The 18,761-nt window shown below is 36.9% G+C and overlaps 1 protein-coding gene across 3 annotated transcripts in view; it reads left to right on the forward strand.

Annotated features, from left to right (window-relative positions):
• Window positions 1-9,585, forward strand: part of PPP1R12A (protein phosphatase 1 regulatory subunit 12A) — a 174,026-nt gene extending 164,441 nt beyond the window's left edge. For 2 of the 3 annotated variants that reach the window (XM_036759127.1, XM_036759128.1), the window contains exons 23-25: window positions 2,043-2,090; window positions 5,068-5,118; window positions 7,964-9,585. In XM_036759127.1, coding sequence (XP_036615022.1) covers window positions 2,043-2,090; window positions 5,068-5,118; window positions 7,964-8,050 — 186 coding nt within the window. In that variant the 3' untranslated portion in view covers window positions 8,051-9,585. Of the gene's footprint in view, window positions 1-2,042; window positions 2,091-5,067; window positions 5,119-6,139; window positions 6,310-7,963 lie in introns of all 3 variants that reach the window. The other variant, XM_036759126.1, reaches the window with a different exon arrangement.
• The last annotated feature ends 9,176 nt before the right edge of the window (window positions 9,586-18,761 follow it).

Raw genomic sequence — 18,761 nt, forward strand, 5'->3', positions numbered from 1 at the left:
CATAACCCCAAACAACTTAACCCCTGCTTTAGCTGTTCTTTCTTTTTAAAACTTCAAAATTTGAAGGGTTTAAAACACCCTATATCTGCACTATTATTAATGGAGGACTGACAGTTAACCTGGTATCTCATTTGGAATTGTATATTTTTAGAGAAATTTAAAATTCTACTTCCCAAAAATAGCCCATTTGTTGTAAACTTTTGGTGTATCTGAGTGTCTGTAATAGGGACAAGGCACTGTGACAGTTGGAACTCTTTACCTCCCTAGACTGTTAGGTTTTCATAAGTAGAACCTGTCTCTACCTTGTTATACATCTGAGTTTTTAAACCCCACTGGTTCAATCCAGTAGTCATTTATCCAACAATTAACACAGTATGTGTTAATTAAGCACCTACTATGTGCCAGGCAAAAAAACTCCCTGCCCTCAAAGAGCTTACTATCTAATGGAGGAAGTCAACCCACAAAAGGAAGGTGAAGGGGGGACAGTGGGGAGGGGAAAAATAGTAAAGAAGTCAGTCAGAGCAGTCCCAAAGTAGAGCTGCCGGGTTAGAGATTGAAGATGTCTAAGCTGAATTCTCTTCTTACTAGGAGATTTGGAATTCATGGCCCCACCTTCCAGTCTTAGAAACTGAGGGGTTGTGATGAGATGAAGTACCAAGGCTGGTGAGATCTGACAAAATAATGAGAGTATCCCAGTAATGAGCTTCCTGAGAAGCCCCAAGTAGAGCAGCCAGAGGAAAATGAGGCAATCGAATGAATGTTGATTCACTGATCAATTAAATTTTAATTAATGCTGGTGTTCTCTCCATTGAATTCTTCGTGTTCCTTTTTTCCTCATTCTTGGTTTTTTGCCATTTCTTCCTTTTCATATTTGTTATTGGTCTTTCCTTTACCCCTCTTCCTTTTCCCCAATTTCAGCCTGGAGAAGCACAATATTCCCATTGCAAACTCATGAATATGTGTAACCGTGCCTCAGATGCGTCTGGGTTAAATAATGAAAGGAATAACGAGGAGCGTACATAGTAGTTAAAATTACAAAAGTTCTTAAATCTTGTGAATATCTTTAGGAAGCAACACTATACCATCTATGGCAATTTAGATATTTTCTTGGACTTCCACATGAAAATAAAACAGTTCAGTCAGTATTTATTAAGCAAGGACCTTATATGAGCACAACACTACACTTATTTGCATTTAGTAGGGAATTTTAGTAGTGGCAGTATTTATAGTCTTGAGAAATTTTCTTTATGACTAAATTGTTTCTAAAACTAAAAGCTCTCAGTGTTGTTGGAGACAGGGTCCTAGGAACTGAGTAATAAGCCTCTGGAAGCATAATGTGAGTCCTTAGGACTGGAGATGTCAACTGTGGGCCAGATTCAAATGTGCGAGTTTGGTACCATTCCTCTTCCAACTGGTTTCATTGTACTTTTTGGTATTTCCTTACTAACCTTGTTTTTCTTCTTGGCTAATTCTTTATTCAGACCCTGCTCTCTACACAGGCTTGTTAGGACGGTGAAATGAGATATTTGTAAAGTACCTAGCACCTAGTAAACACCATATAAATAAATGTTAGCTGTTATTAGCTATTACTACACCCAAAAGTGAACAAAAGAAATAGCAACAGAAGTTATGAGAGGGAAGAGGTTTTATTATCCTTGGTCACTTTCTTTCTCCTCATGTCGTTTGAATAAGTATGCTGGGTTGATTTTTTTTTTTACTTGTTTTAAGCTTTTTCATATAATGTGCTTGATTTGCAGTAGTGCTTTCTTTTTGTTTTCTTTGAGGAGGAGGGAAGGCAGGACAACTGGGGTTAAGCGACTTGCCCAAGGTCACACAGCTAGTAAGTGTGCCAAGTGTCTGAGGCTGGATTTGAACTCAGGTCCTCCTGACTCCAGGGCCAGTGCTCTACTCACTGCGCCACCTAGCTGCCCCAGTGCTTTTTTTTTTTTTTAATAGCGATTCGGGAAAAGGCATGATCCTGCTTTTCCCTTTAGTGTTTGCCTCTTCCGTTTCCTTTTTATAACATTAACTTTATGTTACAGAGACAAGAAAGATTCGCAGACAGGTCACTTTTGGAAATGGAAAAAAGGGTAAGCTTCAGATGTTTTGTTGAAATAAGAATTATTTTTCCCCTCGGCTACCAATGGTATTAAATTTGAAGTTTATAAATCCTATAGGTTTATTAACCCTTTAAAAGTCTTTAGTAATTTATAGTGTAAAATACTATAAAAGCTAAGTGATGCTGTGTTTGTTTTTTAAAGAAGTTTTCCTCGATTCCAGAATGTCCTTAGTGGATTGAAAATTTTTTAAAATGCTGTTATCTCGTACCATGTATTATATAGAGTAATATGCTTAAAAGATATACCCAATTTAATGTAGTTTTGCTATCTTCAAAATAAAAGCTCATTCTTTACTCTCAAAGTCTGTTCCCTTAAACTATGTGCTTTGGGGGAAACAGCCTTTAAATCTTCCATTATGACTACTTTATGTTAATTTTCATAAATATAAATGGGAATTATTTTTTTAATTGTAAAATATAATTATTCTTCAGCTATAGCATCTGTGTTCTCTTGATTTTATAGATTCAGTAGCCAAGAAGAGTGAATCTGGAAATTTTTCTCCCTATTGTAGAAACAAAATTATAAAAACAGAAAAGAGTAAAGATAGTGTTTTAATGTATTTCATATGCAAAATTGCCTCCTGTGTATTAATCAGTTATATTAGATTTTTAATTTTTAATAGCCATTCTAATTTTTAAAAATAATTCAAAATAAGTTGGAGACACAACCTTTCATCAGGGTACTTAGTGAAAAAAAGCATTACTTGAACAGTTTAGCTTTCCATGTTATTAGATTATAACTTCAAATTTCTAAGAAAATAGAAATTTCTTATTAATGCTTAATATCCGTTTTGTATCCTTTCAATATTTTAACTAACATTAAGTTTTATTTATCTCTGAAACACAGTTCTAATATGACCATCTATTATACATTTGTCAGTGCTGGACAAGATGAGAAAAAAGGCATATGGATATCTCAGGATAACAAATAATGCAAAACTTATTTCTTTTTATACCAGTCACACAGACACAAATTCGCATTGTGACACTAACTCAGATCTCCTTCATATCCTGGCCTCCTACTACAAATGATCTATAAAATGTCAAGTTCTAATTGGGAAAATTTTACATGATTGCTCATGTATAACCTATATCAGATTACTTACTATCTCAGGGACAGACAAGGGAGGGAGGGAAAGTTAGAATTTGGAACTCAAAACTTTTAATTAAAAAGAAGCTAATGTTACAAAATTGTTTTTATTTGTAATTGGGGGAAAATAAAATAGTATATTTTAAAGTTGTTAAAAATAAAATAAAATTTTAAGTTCACTCATTAGATATTCAGAATCATCTTGTCCATCTGTCTCAGTTCATAGAGAAGGATAAACTGAGGCCTAAAATGGGGATGTCACTTGCCCAAAGCTACCTAGGTAGAGGGAGGCAAGGCCAGGGTTTCTAATTCTTAACTGGGGAGTTTTCTGCTGTACTTGTCAAGCTTGACCAGTCTTCTGGAAGTCTCATTAATTCACTTTGTCGTTTCATTATTCGTTAGCTTATTTCGTTAGCTCTCTGATATGATCAGTGTTTCCTCCAGTACAAGTCAGAACCCAATCATGACTTATGATGGATTCTTCCCTTTGACCTTCATAAAGGGTCCACCTCTTCCACAGAAAGCTTCATCTAGGGCAGGGCTATTCTAATTATGATTGATATTTCACTCTAATCAGCTTCCTTTGTAATCTAAGTATTTTCTGTTTTATGTTTAGAAAGCAATATTCCGAGGAGTCCATAGGCTTCACCAGACATCCCAAGGCAGGCATCCATGACACACACAAAAAGTTTCCGATCCCCGTCTCTAAGGGCTTTTACCATTTTTTAAATACCTAGATAAATGCAAAGAGATGATGGGCTTCTTTACCGGGAACTGGTGATATTAATACAATTTGTAGCTTGTAAAGTTTTAATGTGTGTGATGTTTCTTGAGCATATCCAATACTGGAATAAGAAGTTGCTTTTAAGAATGTTTGTAGACTGCTGAAGTACGTTTTAAAAATCAGTTGAATAAAATCATGAAGACATTAACAATGGCAGTAAATAAACGCTTTTACTAAATAAAGATTGACAGTAGTTACTAATTGGGAAAAGGTTGTCATAAAAAGAGCTTCAGTATGATTAAACTAAATTCAAATGGTTTATATCTGAAAGGTGACCGGCAAGAGTCAGTATCTTCTGGGCGGTATGACCTAACCAAAGTTTTACGGCACATCAGTTACTGCTGCTTGCTTTTCGCATAACACCTCAGTGTGCTAATTCAAAACCAAACCACACTGCCATAATATGCCGTATGCTGCTTGCGCATATCACTCTTTGAAAAAAGATAACAAATACTGCAGCTGCTTTTAAGTTAGATTCACTGCGTTAATGCTACACAAAGAAATCCACTCAGAAGTAAGCCTCTGTAATCTGTTATCACTTTGGAAAAATAATTGGGCTGAAGATAAGAATAGCGTAGACCTCTCCGATTTTCCACGTTTAGCATACATTTTATTCACATTTGCTTGTCTGCTTTTTTGCTTATACCACTTTAGTATAATTGATTGGGATTTTTTTTGTGTGTGTGCATTATGCGGGCTTGGGGTGTTTTTTTTTTCAACTTCCATATGAATTTCTTCATCTTTGGAGTGGTATAATCTGTTCTATAGTTTTACCTAAAGTGGTTTACCTGTACAGCTTAAATAAACTTGGTATGAAGCATTGTATCTATCAGCATTTCAAACCCTTTAGTGAAAAGATTCTCTCTTAATAGAAATATATTAAAAACAGGTCTTAATTTTGAGTTTTTTCAAACTTTAGAAAGCTTTCTACACATCACCTGCATCACATCTTCTGTCTCTACTGCTCCTGATTTTTTTTTAAATCTTGTATCACTCTTTCACAGTGCATATATAAAAGCTTTAAAAATGTGATTACTTTGTCATTACTAATATTAGCATATTACTCAATCCTAGGAACGAAGAGCTCTAGAAAGAAGAATATCTGAAATGGAAGAAGAACTCAAAGTAAGTAAACTATGCCACTTAAAATGAGTTCAAGTTGAGGGTATATCATCATTGGAGTAACAACATTAAACTGGTGGTTCAGATTCTAGATTGCTCATGCCTTCCTTTGTCTTTCCTACTGCCTCTTAGTTTGGACCAGACCACTAAATGGCATTTTTACCACAGAAATAAACTGAACAAGAAAGTAAAACTCAGTCATTAAGTTTATCGTTTCACAGTCCTTGTGAACTATGGGTGTTGAAAATAAAGGTCACATAAGGTTTGGAAATTTTCCATGGGTTAGCCATAAATCTATTCTCCAGTAGCATTGGTAAGTTAGAAATTGTTCTACATTTCGAGGTATAGAAATTATTCCTAAGTGTTAAATGTAACATTGACTTCTTTATTCTCAAAAAATATACTTCATTAGCTGAGAATTTCTCATATATTTAACCTAGGAAAAGTTACTTAGCTATGTATACCTTTAGGGAGAAAATCTCTAACCTGTTTTTTTCTTTGAGTTTTTAAGTTTGTAATGGAATAAAAGGGGGGTTGGGGGGAGAGATCAGTAGAAATACAAGAAAGGATGTGCCACTTTTTTAAAAGAGAAGCACCAGAAAGGTGGATTAAGGACCATGCATTACCTGCGGGAATAATTAGGAATAAAATGCTAGTGTAGTTTAAATTACTGCAGGAGGTACTAGAGAGGTGTGCTTAGCCTTCATTTTAAAATTGGTGAATTTGGTGCTTTTAGTTTTAACTTCCAAATACAGTATATATTCTGTGTAATAAAATTTAAAACAGAAAAAGAATTTCAGAAACAAGATGCTTTGTCATTGTAGACTGAAGGGTTTTATAAGTGACTAATCATTTGCTTTTCTGAAGTATACTTTAAGAATGTGTCTCCTTTCTATAGATCTTGGCAAGACTTATTTCCAAGACTAATTTTTTTTATTCCTCACCTATACTTTCTTTGTACCCGCTGTGCTGTTTCTTCCCCTTCTATTCTCATTCATTTTTCTTTGTGTTCTGATTCCTGCAGAACCTACATCAAATAAAGCAGATTCAGACTCTGAGACAGTTACATGAGCGACTGGTGACTGAGAATAGGGCCTTGACCAGAGTGGTAGCCAAGCGATCAGGGTCCTGTAGGCAACTACAGGCTGTCAAGTTGTAATTTGTATTTGCTTCATTTCTTCTTGGTAGAGCCAGGCAGGTGTTTTTTGTTCTAGTATTAGTGTGCTGGGCCTGCTTTTACAATTAATGCCTGTGTGTCTAAAGACTGTCATGTAACTGTTTTAATTATGCATGCTGCTTCTTGGAGTTTTTAGAGTGTTCACTAATTATACATGGCAACTGATAAGCTGCAGTCACATTAAAACAGTCACATTCATGCAGTCACATTAGTCAGGGAATGGTTTAAGAATCAAATTAAAGATTTTTATTTGTTGTATAAATATGTACTCCTGAATTACTCTTGATAGGTGTTTGAGGCTGCTAGGTTTGAGGTTTTTGGTTTTTAATTTCACAGTTATCTTTTATAGTGTCCTTTTAACAGTCTTAAGTGTGTGTTTTAAGTTGATCAGAGACATCCACAATTGTAATATGTTAATAAGTTTAAATTGATAAGTCATAGTTACAGGATTTAAAACTGAAGGGAACCCTAGAGATCATCTAGTCCAACCCTCTTATTGTAGTCTCTCTAGATGCCCCCCAAATTAATTTTTATTTGGACCTTTTCTGACTCTGTATTGTGCCTGTTTTTGACAAAATTACATTTCTTAATGACAACTTTACTTTATTTAGTTGTTTTATGTTAAAGTATATAGAAGTCTTTCCTTATAATCAAACCTTTTTTCTCCCAAAGTTTGCCTGAAAACTCCATTCAGAATAACACTCTTGCATTTCGACCTAGTAGGTAGTTTGGTCGGTATTTTGCTGTTATCTAGTGGAATAATGTAGTAGACATAAGATCTCGGGAAGGTGTAATTTCTCAGTGGTGAGAATGGTGTTTGTCATTGGGGAGCCAGTGAGGATCATTTTTACACTTCCCTAAGATGAAGTACTCTGGTGTTTCTAAGTCTACCTTGTTTCTGCCTTGCCTTGTTCCCCCAAAAGAAAATCATATGGCTCCAGCCCCATTGCCTTTTCACAGCTGGCATTGTTATCGCCATACCATGAATAATTCTTGATATTTTGTTTATTCTCTTTTCGACCCTCTTCTCAAATTTGTTCTTGTAAGAAAAATTTCTGTGGAATATTCTCCATCTTCATCTATTTTGAGCAATTCTAGAGAGCATTCACCCTGTTTGTTGTGCATATTTCGGTCTTTTTTATTGAAGATACTATTTTTAAGTGTTATATTTTCCCAAAAACAGATATTAAATTGTGCATGCTACATACACACATGTACATACAAAGTGCTTTATAGTTTACAAGCAATAAAAAAAATTTGAGATTTTGTTGAAAACCAGAAAGCTGTTTCCTAGTTGGACTTCCAAGGTGGCATCTTCTAATAGTAGTAGAACATAGTACTAGTATAGACTGAATCTTAATCTTGATGCCAAAGTGAATCTCACTGCCTTTAGAGTACCTGATTGAGTGTTTTATTAAACAAATTACAAATTTCTTCACAAAGATCACTGACTTTTTCATGCTGCCCTTCTGTTCCATCCGATTTAGCCACAGAGAATATATTTAACTGACACAGCTTGCTTTTTGTTTGTGGTGAAAGTATAACCTTTGTCAAAAGAGCAATTTGTTAAAATACCTAGAGAACAGTGTTGGCTGTTGTATCGAGATCTTACCCCTTTGTTTCATTTCTCGGTTTTCTACCGTTAACCTTGGCTTCTTTTTTGACTTTCAGATGCTACCAGACCTGAAAGCAGACAACCAGAGGCTAAAAGATGAAAACGGAGCCTTGATCAGAGTTATAAGCAAACTTTCCAAATAAAAGAAGAGCAGCAAGTAATGATATTGCACATACTAGTAACCCCAGAGGACCATGGTTGGCAGTCAGTGGATTCATGGGGAAAGAATCCTTCAGGACTGTCATTTTCACATATCCTGCCAAATGCCCTCTTACCTATGGGTTATTTTATGGGGTTCTTTTTTGGTTTTGGTTGTTTGGTTTTGCTTCATTTTTGCACCAAGACCATTGTTTCATGTTAATGCAGCTGCTGAGAAGATGAAAATGACTAAGAAATCTTGTTTACAGCTACAACATACATAAGGAAAGTGTTCAAGGCCAGATACGCCTCAGATATTTAACCAGTAAGCCTTAGTTGTACAGAAACACTTTTGCATCAACAAAAGCTTTCAGCTCTCACAGAAGACAGTTACTCAACATAGTTTTTTTGATGTTGTGCCACAGCTTCCAATTTTCTTATATTCCATTTTTTGTTGTTGTTTTAAATCTTAAGTTTGGATCTGTCTTTTTCCCTTCTAACTATTCATGTGCCAGACTTCCCCCAGCCCCCTGTACAGTGTTTTCACAGCTTCGTCATTTGCAAAGGACACGTCTTCTAAATTACATCTTTGTATAGTGATATAGTGTTGTGTTGTATAACCACCTAGAACAGAAATCCTAGGTGGAACATTTGCTTTCACTGTTTGTGCAATATGCATTTATTTCTTATATGAAATGCTTTAATGTCAGTTCGAATTAGAATTCCACAAATCCTATTTTCCGCTTTCATTGGTCATGTTTATTGTTTGGGGTTTGTTTTGGGGTTTTTGTTTGTTTTTTTTGTTGTTGTTTTTTTTTTAATTGTAGAGTAAGATGTTGAATACTGTAATCTTCACGTTTATTTTAGCAGGTACTGAGTGATGTTGTATATATCAATAAGTGTACTGTTTGGATTTTTAAACTACCACATGGCATGCTTGACTTACTTCATTATTGCAAATGTCTGTTCATGCAAAGTAGGCTACTCCAGAATAGTGTTAAAATTTGCAAACTTTGTGGTATCAAGAATTTAAATATTACGCATTTTATGGAGTCCTATCTTTACAAAAGGTTTCTACTGTAAAGTAATTTTCTTTCCAGTTTTCATTTGATAGTGTTCACCATAATTAAAGTTGCTTAAATATAATTGCTTTCACTACATTTCACATACCTGTATTTATCTGAGTGCTGTCCGAAACTGTTGTGCTAGCCAAAGTAATGTTATTAAATCATTTCCAAACCTAACCCATTACTCATATTAATGTTTATATGCACTGTTATTGCCATGTGAAGGGGCATCTAATTTGATACCACCACCATCATGTCAGACCATTTTGTACATTTCAGTGGCCTTTTTCAAAAAAACAAAAACAAACAAAAAAAGAGTACTTAAACAAAGATGTCTTTTGTTAAGAGACAAATAGCTTTTATATTTTCATTTAACCATGTGAAAAAATGACATCTTACTGGCACATAATCTGTCTCCTAAAACCACTGAACAGTTCAGCCATTAAAATAAATTGTACATTGTAAAGCTTGAAGTAGCTGTTGTATTATTGATTATATTGTATACTATATTAAATGTGAATTTGTACCCCTTCATTTAAAAAGGTCATTGTGTTCAACTGCCTAATTTAGGTTATTTGGGGGGGGGGGGGGTGGGAGGGTATTTTGGTTAGCAGGACATTAAGTCTTTTCTGTTGATTGGTTTTATGAAGATACAAGGTTATGCTCTTACTACCAAGCTCAGGATTCTTGATTTTTAAAGGTACAAGGATAGTTTTGGGATCTTTCTTTTGTCATAATTGAACTGTATGAAAGGTGGGTCTGAATATAGAGACTTTCCATGGTCTGAGGTAAAATATGCAGATAACTGGTCAGTTTGAGTGGCTGCAACCTGTAAGCGGTGTTGCACAACAGTTAGGCATGCTGAGGATTATATTTCGTGATGTTTGGATGCCTGTGAAGAATGATTAAATGCGTGTTTCTAATATTTTAGTGTTTTGTATTTAGGTTATTTATTCTTTGTATCTAAAACTGAACAGCTACTGTGCTATATTGATTTTATTGGTAGTATTGCGCAGACTTTGTTTCTGCATGAAACTAGTTGCAAAACCCACTATTTTGGAAAAAATGTATTTTGACATATACAAATAAAATAAATAAAACTATTTTAAATGTCTGAAACTTTTCTGAAGGCATGTTAAATTCTGTTTTGAGTTTAATATTTAAAGCCTGATTGGGCATTTTTTTCCCCTGCTAACTACTTTATTTGGATTCATGTGATAAGTTTTTTGGTTATTGAGCTATTTTTGTCTTGGGATATTTTTTGGTTTTTTTGTCAGATCTGTGATAGCATTGGTGTAGGGAACTTCCAGTGAGCTAACTTGTTCATCCCATTCAAATTGCCAACTTTTTGCAGTTTATGGCCTGAGGGGAGGTGGGGGGGAGCAGGGAATGGATTTACAGGTTAAGTGACTTACCCTGGATCCCAGAGCCATTCTGTGTCAGAAACGGGACTTGAAGCCAGCTCTCTATCCATTATTTTTTTAAATGGTAATATTTCCTTTTTTTTTTCTCTCCTTAGCCTGGATTTAGTTCATCATTCCATTGCCCCCAAGATAATTTTCTTTTTTTTTATTTTATTTTTAATTTATGGAATAAAACAAGTTATTTCCATAACACAGTATAATAAAAAAGATAATTGCACATGAAACTGCAAATCTGTTATGTACAACTCCTATTCCTTTTAAATATATAATAAAGTTATCCTGTAAATTTCTTTTTTCTTTTTTTTCTCCTCCCCCTGCCCTGCCCTGCCCTAGAGATAGCTTAAATGGTAATATTTTCATAATTATTTGGTAAATTGCACATTGTATATGCATATGTAATTGTTATATTTATGCAATCCACATACCAATTTGGGAAAATGTTTATATATTTTATGTATATCTGTCTGTATGCTGAATCTGAAAACTAGGTTGGGTGTTTGTGATTATTTATCTTCTAGTAAGAATACAGGAATGAATTTCCTAAGATAGCCACTTTAGAGCACAAGAAATCGTAAATGGTTTCTAGTATTTTTATTAGACTCATTTATTATAGTCGTAAGCACAGAAGTATAAAAATCTGTACAGGAGACAGTTTTGTTCTGGACAATCATATACATATATACCACTGATTAAAACATGTTGGAAATTACATAGTTCTCCACTGGATCTTTGATCTCATCCTTCAGTGTGAATCTCTCCCTTACACTGGAGCCCTATGTCTTCCAACCATGTTCAGCAGGAGGGAAGCCTTCCTCAAGTGCTTTTGACATCCTGAGGCTATCAGTGGGACATATGGACTATCTCTTGCTTATTTTAATTCTTCTTTGCAGCCAGCTTCTCTCTGATTCCTTATTTGTAAGGTGCTATATCCCGTTCTTGTCCAGCAAGTGGTTTTCCGTTGCCTTTGGTATCTTCACCTTAAGTTTTCAGAACCTATAGTGTTTCATGACTCATAGCCAGAACCCCCAGAGTCGGCATCCTGAAAATAATTTTTTAAGACAACCTAAAGGCTAATTCTAGTGATGTTATTTATAGTTGACTGAGTGAAAATTCAGCGCCTAGATCTACAATAGATGATATTGGGGACCAAAACTCTAGCTGTCTAGGCTAGAGAAGGATTTTTTTTTAACCTACATGGAAGTGACACTGTGGATACTGCAAGCACTTTCCCTATCACATTTATTCTAGATTTGGCAATTAATTGTTTAAAAGGATGCATCTAGATAAAAAAAAGATTTCTATATTTATACTTGTTTAGCACCTTTGCAGTTGTCATATTAAGTAACTTAAGAAGAAACTGAGCCAGCTCTTCATTACCTGCTGGACCAAAAGGTTTTACCTTTTCCCATTTCTCACCTACTTCTATTATCAGTACTCAGTGTTGTTTGCATAATAGCTCGAGCAAAGTATGATTAGGGGCAGGGCAGATCTGCAAATTGTGCAACATCTTCCAAAATCAAACAAGGAAATTCTGTGTTATGTGAAACAGTCCAGATTAAAATAACATTTATTAGAGTAGATTTTAAAAGTTAACAATTCAACAACCTTAAACCCTGTGGAAATGTTAGTTATTTCTCTCCATTCTCCACTTCTTAGATTTTTAACACCTTCAGATGCCTCTATGGTCCATTTGTAAGAGGTATTTGATCATCTGGAATACCTATTTTTTTGTCTCCACATTCTCTTTATGTTTCACAGGCCAGGCTGTATTTCCTTATTATTTCTGCTTTGTTAACAAATGATCTAGTGCTACCTGTCAGCTGATCAGTACCTTGGGCTCTTTGTAGTTTTCCAGCATGTTCATTAATACGTAATCTGTATTTTTTTTAAATCATAGGATTGTAGTGCTAAAAGAAACTTTAAAGATTATCTAGTCCACCTATTCATTTTACATGTGACAATACTTAGAAAACTTAAGACTTTCTCAATGTCGAACATATATATTTTTGAGAGAGGCCAGTGCCCTGACCTGGGCTAATTCAGTGCTATTTCCACACAATACAACTGATAATAATTAAATCATAAATTTGGAGCTGTGTGGGTCCCTAGAGGTCATCTAGTCCAAACCCCTTTATTTTAGAGATGAGGGAACAGGCTGAGAGATGGGAGTGATTAGGATCTGAACTGTCTTCTGACTTCAAATCTAGTCATCTTTTTCCACTGTAGAAAGTATTTATTGCTGTTTCTACACAATATTAAAATATATGCACGCACGCGTGTGTGTGTGTATACACAACGCGGCCGAGTCCAGTTTTCTGTTTCCATATTTATTTTGAAAAGGAGGGGTAATTTATAATTTCTTCAATGTTTTATGCTAGATATTGGCTTAAGATTATATCACCAACAAAGGAAATGTTGGAAAGGTAATGAAATCTATGTCCAGCTGCCAGAGTTTCCTTAGAAATTATCTAGTTTAAATCTTGTGAAAATAAGAAAACTGAGGCCTAGAAAGATTGGGCGATTTGCCCAAAGGTCACACAGTAAGTAGAACCAGTATTTTAGAACACACGTCTTCCAAAGAGTAGTCTTCTAACCAAGATGACAATGGCAGAAAGTGGTATAGCTCAACCCTCCCCGATAACTACTCCACAAAAATATAGAAATAACAACAGGTCCTGATCAGGAAATCCAAGAAAAAATAGTCACTTTTCCAGCCTAGATTGGCATAGGGAAAAAGAAAGATGTGGACCCTGGTCTAGCTACACAGAGGTCTAACCAAGAGCATGGCACACCCGTAGCTGTGCACCAGGACAAAAAGAGGGCATGTTGATCACAGAGGGGGCCGACTTGGTACAAGAAATGAGAGTGTCTATGGACAGTTCTGTCACACTTCAATGGGTGGCCCTTTACTGGAAGCAATCTTCATGCTGTAGGTAAAAGTTTGGACTTACTGGTGTTTCCATTGAAGGAATTCATTGTGGACTGACAACAGGATCTCTACCCAGGAGTGGAGGACATGGTCAAGGAGCAGTTGACTGCATACTGGGCAAGGAGCAAGTATAGAAGCAAGCAACAGTTATGTGCCTCAGACTCCCAAGAGCGGAACCAAGGTCTCAGATCCAGCTCCTAGCCCATTCTGAAGCATACAGTAGAATAGCCAGGACAGGAAGATCAGACAAAAGGAGAATCTACAGGTCAGTCGCTCTAAACCTAAATAACTTTCCAATTAGCTGACAGTGGCTGAGTCCAGCATCAGTCTACTAAAGTTCCAACCAGGGTTGGATAGTTAATAGACCTGTCAAGACACAAACCCAGAAGAAGAGAATGACTCTAAAACATCTACAAACAAAAAGGCTCAGGAAAAAAAGAACCCAGCTTGGACACAATTTCAGCCAGAATTCCTGGGAGAAAAGAAAAGTTTTTAAATTTTTTTTTTATAAATTAAGAGCACTATAGGAGAAACAAATAAAAAGAAATGAGAATGCTAGAAGAACAAACTGGAAAAGAAATGAGAGCTGTGGAGGAAAGTATTGAAAGAAAACAGCTTGATAGATGAGGTACAAAACCTTACCCAAGCAACAGACCAAATGAACCAAATAAAAGCTAATGACTTTATGAGAATCCAAGCTTTGGAGATGATCAGAAAAGTGAGTCTTTACTCCAAAGAAACGCTTTTTGATTTGCCAATTAAGAGACTGTTAGTAACTTGGGAGAGGGCAGTTTCAGTTGAATGATAGGGTGGTGTGCCAGATTGTCAAGAATTAGGAAAAGAGTAAGAGGAAGGGAAGTAGAAGAACTTAATGAAGCATTTCACAAGTTTAGCTACAAAAGGGAGGAGACATGGAACCATTGCTAGCAGGGATGGATGGATGTATGCATGGAGTGAGGATTTTTTGAGAGTGAAGGAGGCAGACATGAACATGTTTATAGGCAGTAGGGAAGAAGCCTGCAGGTGAGGAAAGACTGAAGATAAATCAGAGTGGGTATTATAGAAGAGCCAAAGGGCTAGCAAAGATTGGACAGAACAGGATCACTTCTGCATATAGACGGGTTTGCCATGGCAAGAAAAAGGACTACTGTCCCAGAAGATGGTCTGGAAAATGTGAATTGAGAAGAGGAAGTTCTGGGCAAATTGCCTCGGTTTTTTAAAAATAAGATATGAGACTAGTTTTTCAGCTTAGATTGGGAAGTTTGAAGAAAGATAAGGTTTGGAAAAGCTGTTGTGAGTAGGATAGTGAATCATTTAGGGAGATGAGATTGCCTTAATGCAGTGAGGGCCTACTTGAGGTTACACAACAAATTTGTAGTGGATCCAAGGGGCATGGTTTCATGATTTCCTCCAGCCTTTTTTGTTCAGTCATTTCTATCATGTCCTATTCTTCGTGACCCCATTTGGGATTTTCTTGGCAAGAATATTGGAGTGGTTTGCCATTTCCTTCTCCAGCTCATTTTACAGATAAGGAAACTGAGGCAAACAGGGTTAAGTGACTTGCCCAGAGTCACACAGCTAGTAAATGTCTGAGGCCAAATTTGAACTCTTGAAGATGAGTCTTCCTGACTTCTAGACCAATCCACCACACCAGCTAGCTTCCCATCATCATTCCCCAGCTTTATTAGCCATCAATATGAGTAGGAGTAAAGGCAGTGGGTGGTGAGAACAATCCAGAGCTGAAACTAAGGGGGCAAGGAATTCAAGAGGCAGGGACAGTGTAGAATTGAGCCAGGAAGGAGGGAGGAGTGTATCCAGTGCAGGGACAATGGATTTGTGGGAACAGGATTTGTGGTTACCAGGCAGAGAGAGAGATGGAATGACAACAGATTGTGATCAGATAAGGGAATTTCAGAGTTCATTAATGTAGAAGTGGTACATTTATGAGTGATGGCAAGGTCAAGAGTATGACCATCTGTGTGTAACTGAGGTAGGGTGGGTGACATTGGGGGAAAGGTTACATTAAAAGGATATGGAACTAAGAGAACAGAGCAGTAAAGGCGAGAGAACAGGGTTTGTAATAATGACTGAGGGCGGGGGGAGGCAGTGTCCAGGATCACTGAGATGGAGAGTATATGACTGGGTAGGAGTTTGTTAATCATTGTCAATTGAGTTCAAGAGGATTATTAACATGACTAGGAGTTTAGCCTGGGTGATGCCCTCTCAGGGTATAGGGGAATTACTGAGGGGGGCTGATGGAGTAGTGTTTCTCTTCTATCCCTGCAGGAAGGCCAAGCCAGAATATAAGTGGAGGGAGCAGAAAGGAATGGTGTCTCTCTATCCCTTGAAAGCAGGAAGGGTTCCTTGTGAGCAAGAAGACAGGGACAACAAAATGCAAGAGATCTACAGAGAAGAAATGTTTAAAACACAAAAGACTCAGCAGTTACTGCATTGACAAAGATTTAAACATAGAGCAGTAACTTAAAATTACAATTATACTCTCCTGAAAGATAGCTACTTGAAATATCAAAACAGGAAGCATTTTGCTGAAGTGTTGATCAGCATATCTCCTTTGACACAGCTCTGCATTAAATCTCTCATGATCCATGCATGCCCTTCTGACAAGCCAAGCCATTGATTGGGATCTTCTTCCTGTTGGTCATGGTCTTCTCCAAGCAGAGCCATAGTGGCACTGTGAGGACACCTCCCATCATGCAGCCCAGCCCCAATTTAGGGACCCAGAGACTTCTCAGACTCACAAGATGGCCTTCAAAACCAGAAGCATCCATTTAAGTGTCTCAGTTCAGTCATCTGTAACCAGATGATGCTAAAGAGGCAGCCAGAGGCTTTGAAGCACAGGTTCAAGCTGTCCTAGACATCATATGTTTAAAGTCCCTATAACTGCTTAAGGTGAGATTGGGCACCCTATGCAAGAGAGAGAGCCTTACCAGAGTGCTTAATCACTCAGCAGTAGTTCTTTTTTCAGTCAGACACTGACAATCTGGTGAATTCTAAGGACTGCCCCACCTTGTGTTTTTAAATGCGTAAAATGAAATTCTTAGGATTACAGAGGACACCAATTATATTGGAATACAATTTTCAGAATAATTATAAAAACAAGTTCATGGACCACAGGTTAGGGACTCCTCTTTTGAGGTTTTCTGAACATTCAGCTCTTCCTGCCACAGTGGCCAATCTCCTTGGATATAATCCCTTCATCCTGCTGCTCTTTTTGGGGCTAAGGGATTGCTGATTTATCCTGAAGTACCAACTCTTTCAGCACAAAACCAGTGCCTTTCGCCATTCAGAAAAGGACCACTAAGAGAGGTCCAGCTATAAGGACAGCAGTGTAGCCTTGAAAGAGGCTTATTTCTAAAAACGTTCCATTGGGTATAGTCTAGCCAAAGCAGATGAGGGGTCTTCCTTGATTGCACCAACTGCAATTAAATAGGAAGAAGGTGTTGAATCAGTCTATCCATCAAAGAACTAACCATTACACTCATTTGATATTTCACAGCAGATTTTCAAAAAGTAACCATTAACCTTATTATCTCAGACCAGAATATCTTAGGGGTGATAGAACACATTTTCTTCTCACCTAAGACACTGGTAATAATAGAAATGACTTTTTCCTATATTCCATCTTCACGCATGTTTTTTTTTGTCCTACACAAATTGTGCTCTCTTTCACGTTAGCGTGTTTACAAGTAAAGTCAAGTCAGAATGGAACGATACAAGGAAAATGTGTAACTAACTGTGTGCCTGTTGCAAGATGCAATATAATGTTCTCATTTGTATAAGATCTGTTAGTCATTAAGAATTCTGTACAAAGCTTTTACAACCGACTCAGGTCTCCTTTTCCCATACAATTCTGTTCTTTCAATAATTGAAAGCAAAAAGGGCCATATAAAAGAACTTCTGAACATTTTGTTGGTTGCCGCTCCCAATATTGCCTAGTATTGCTAGTGCTATTAAGAATAGTGTCAAAGTTCTTCCTGTATTATGATCCCATTCCACAGATCTTTAGTCATACTTTATTATTTTTAGACAGGCTAAACGTGAAAACTAACCTATCGTTTACAGTTTTAATGGAAAAGAAATGCTCTTCGATTTACCAGATAATATTTAAGATGGTGGGCAGCTGGGTGGCACAGTGGGTACAATGCCCGGCCTGAAGCCAGGAAGACTTATCTTCATGAGTTCAATCTGGCCTCAGACATTTACTAGCTGTGTGACCCTGGGCAAGTCACTTAACCTGTTTGCCTCAGTTCCTCATCTATAAAATGAGCCGTAGCAGGAACTGGCAAACTGCTCCAGTATCTTTGCTAAGAAAACCCCCAATGGGGTCATGAAGAGTCGGACATGACTGAAAATGACTCAATAACAAAAATAAAAACTTAACAACTAGTGATCTTTTCAAGTCTGCTAGTATTTCTTCTTTTTTTTTTTGCTTTGTCTCCTTGCTGCTACCATGACAGTTGAATTGCTCACTTCTAACCTAAACCCAGTGGTAGGATTCATCCAGTTCGCACCGGGTTGGCAGAACTGGTCCCTAATTTTAGGTTGAGTTGAGTTGGGCAAACCAGTTGTTAGCAGGGGCAGGGCCTGCACCTAACATGTCAGGAGCGGCGCCTCTGCTCCGTTCCATTGAGAACTGGTTGTTAATTTATTTGATTCCCACCACTGCCTAAACCCCTCTTAACAACTGGTGCTAGTATTTCTTCTCTGTCCTGTTAACTTTGTCTTTTTGCTGCTACCATGCCAGTTCACTTGATCACTTCCCTTAATCTAGACACACTCCCCTTTTACACAGTAGGTACAAGGATGTATACTTTGTACTTTCAGTCCTCGTTTCCTTCTTTTGCGTACCATTCATCCCATTCTCAATAGCCCTTATTGTATTCTGTCATTCTTACATTTATCCTGGCTTTCATCACTGCCTTGTAACAACTTCCCTTTTTCTCAGTTCCCAAATGGCTTTCATGGGCATGAGTATTTAATCCTCCTTGTAACTGGTCTAAAGTACAATAATTAAGTTGAACTGAATCTTATCTTCAAAAGAAAAGAAACATGAAGAAAAATGTTTCCCACTTTATATTGTCGGAATTGTGTACTCATTGAGGTATAACCACAACGGTATGTTCAAATGCATGTGCGTATGCTATGCCTATGGAAGATTCATCTAATGCTCCCCCTTTAGGTTCAACTCACCGATCGTTTTCATTTACTAAATATTTCACAAGGCACTGTGCTATAAACAGCCATAACAAAAATGAATTTCTTGGATCTCAAGGAT

This window comes from Trichosurus vulpecula, chromosome 5, assembly GCF_011100635.1.
Source record: "Trichosurus vulpecula isolate mTriVul1 chromosome 5, mTriVul1.pri, whole genome shotgun sequence".
Lineage (NCBI taxonomy): Eukaryota > Metazoa > Chordata > Mammalia > Diprotodontia > Phalangeridae > Trichosurus > Trichosurus vulpecula.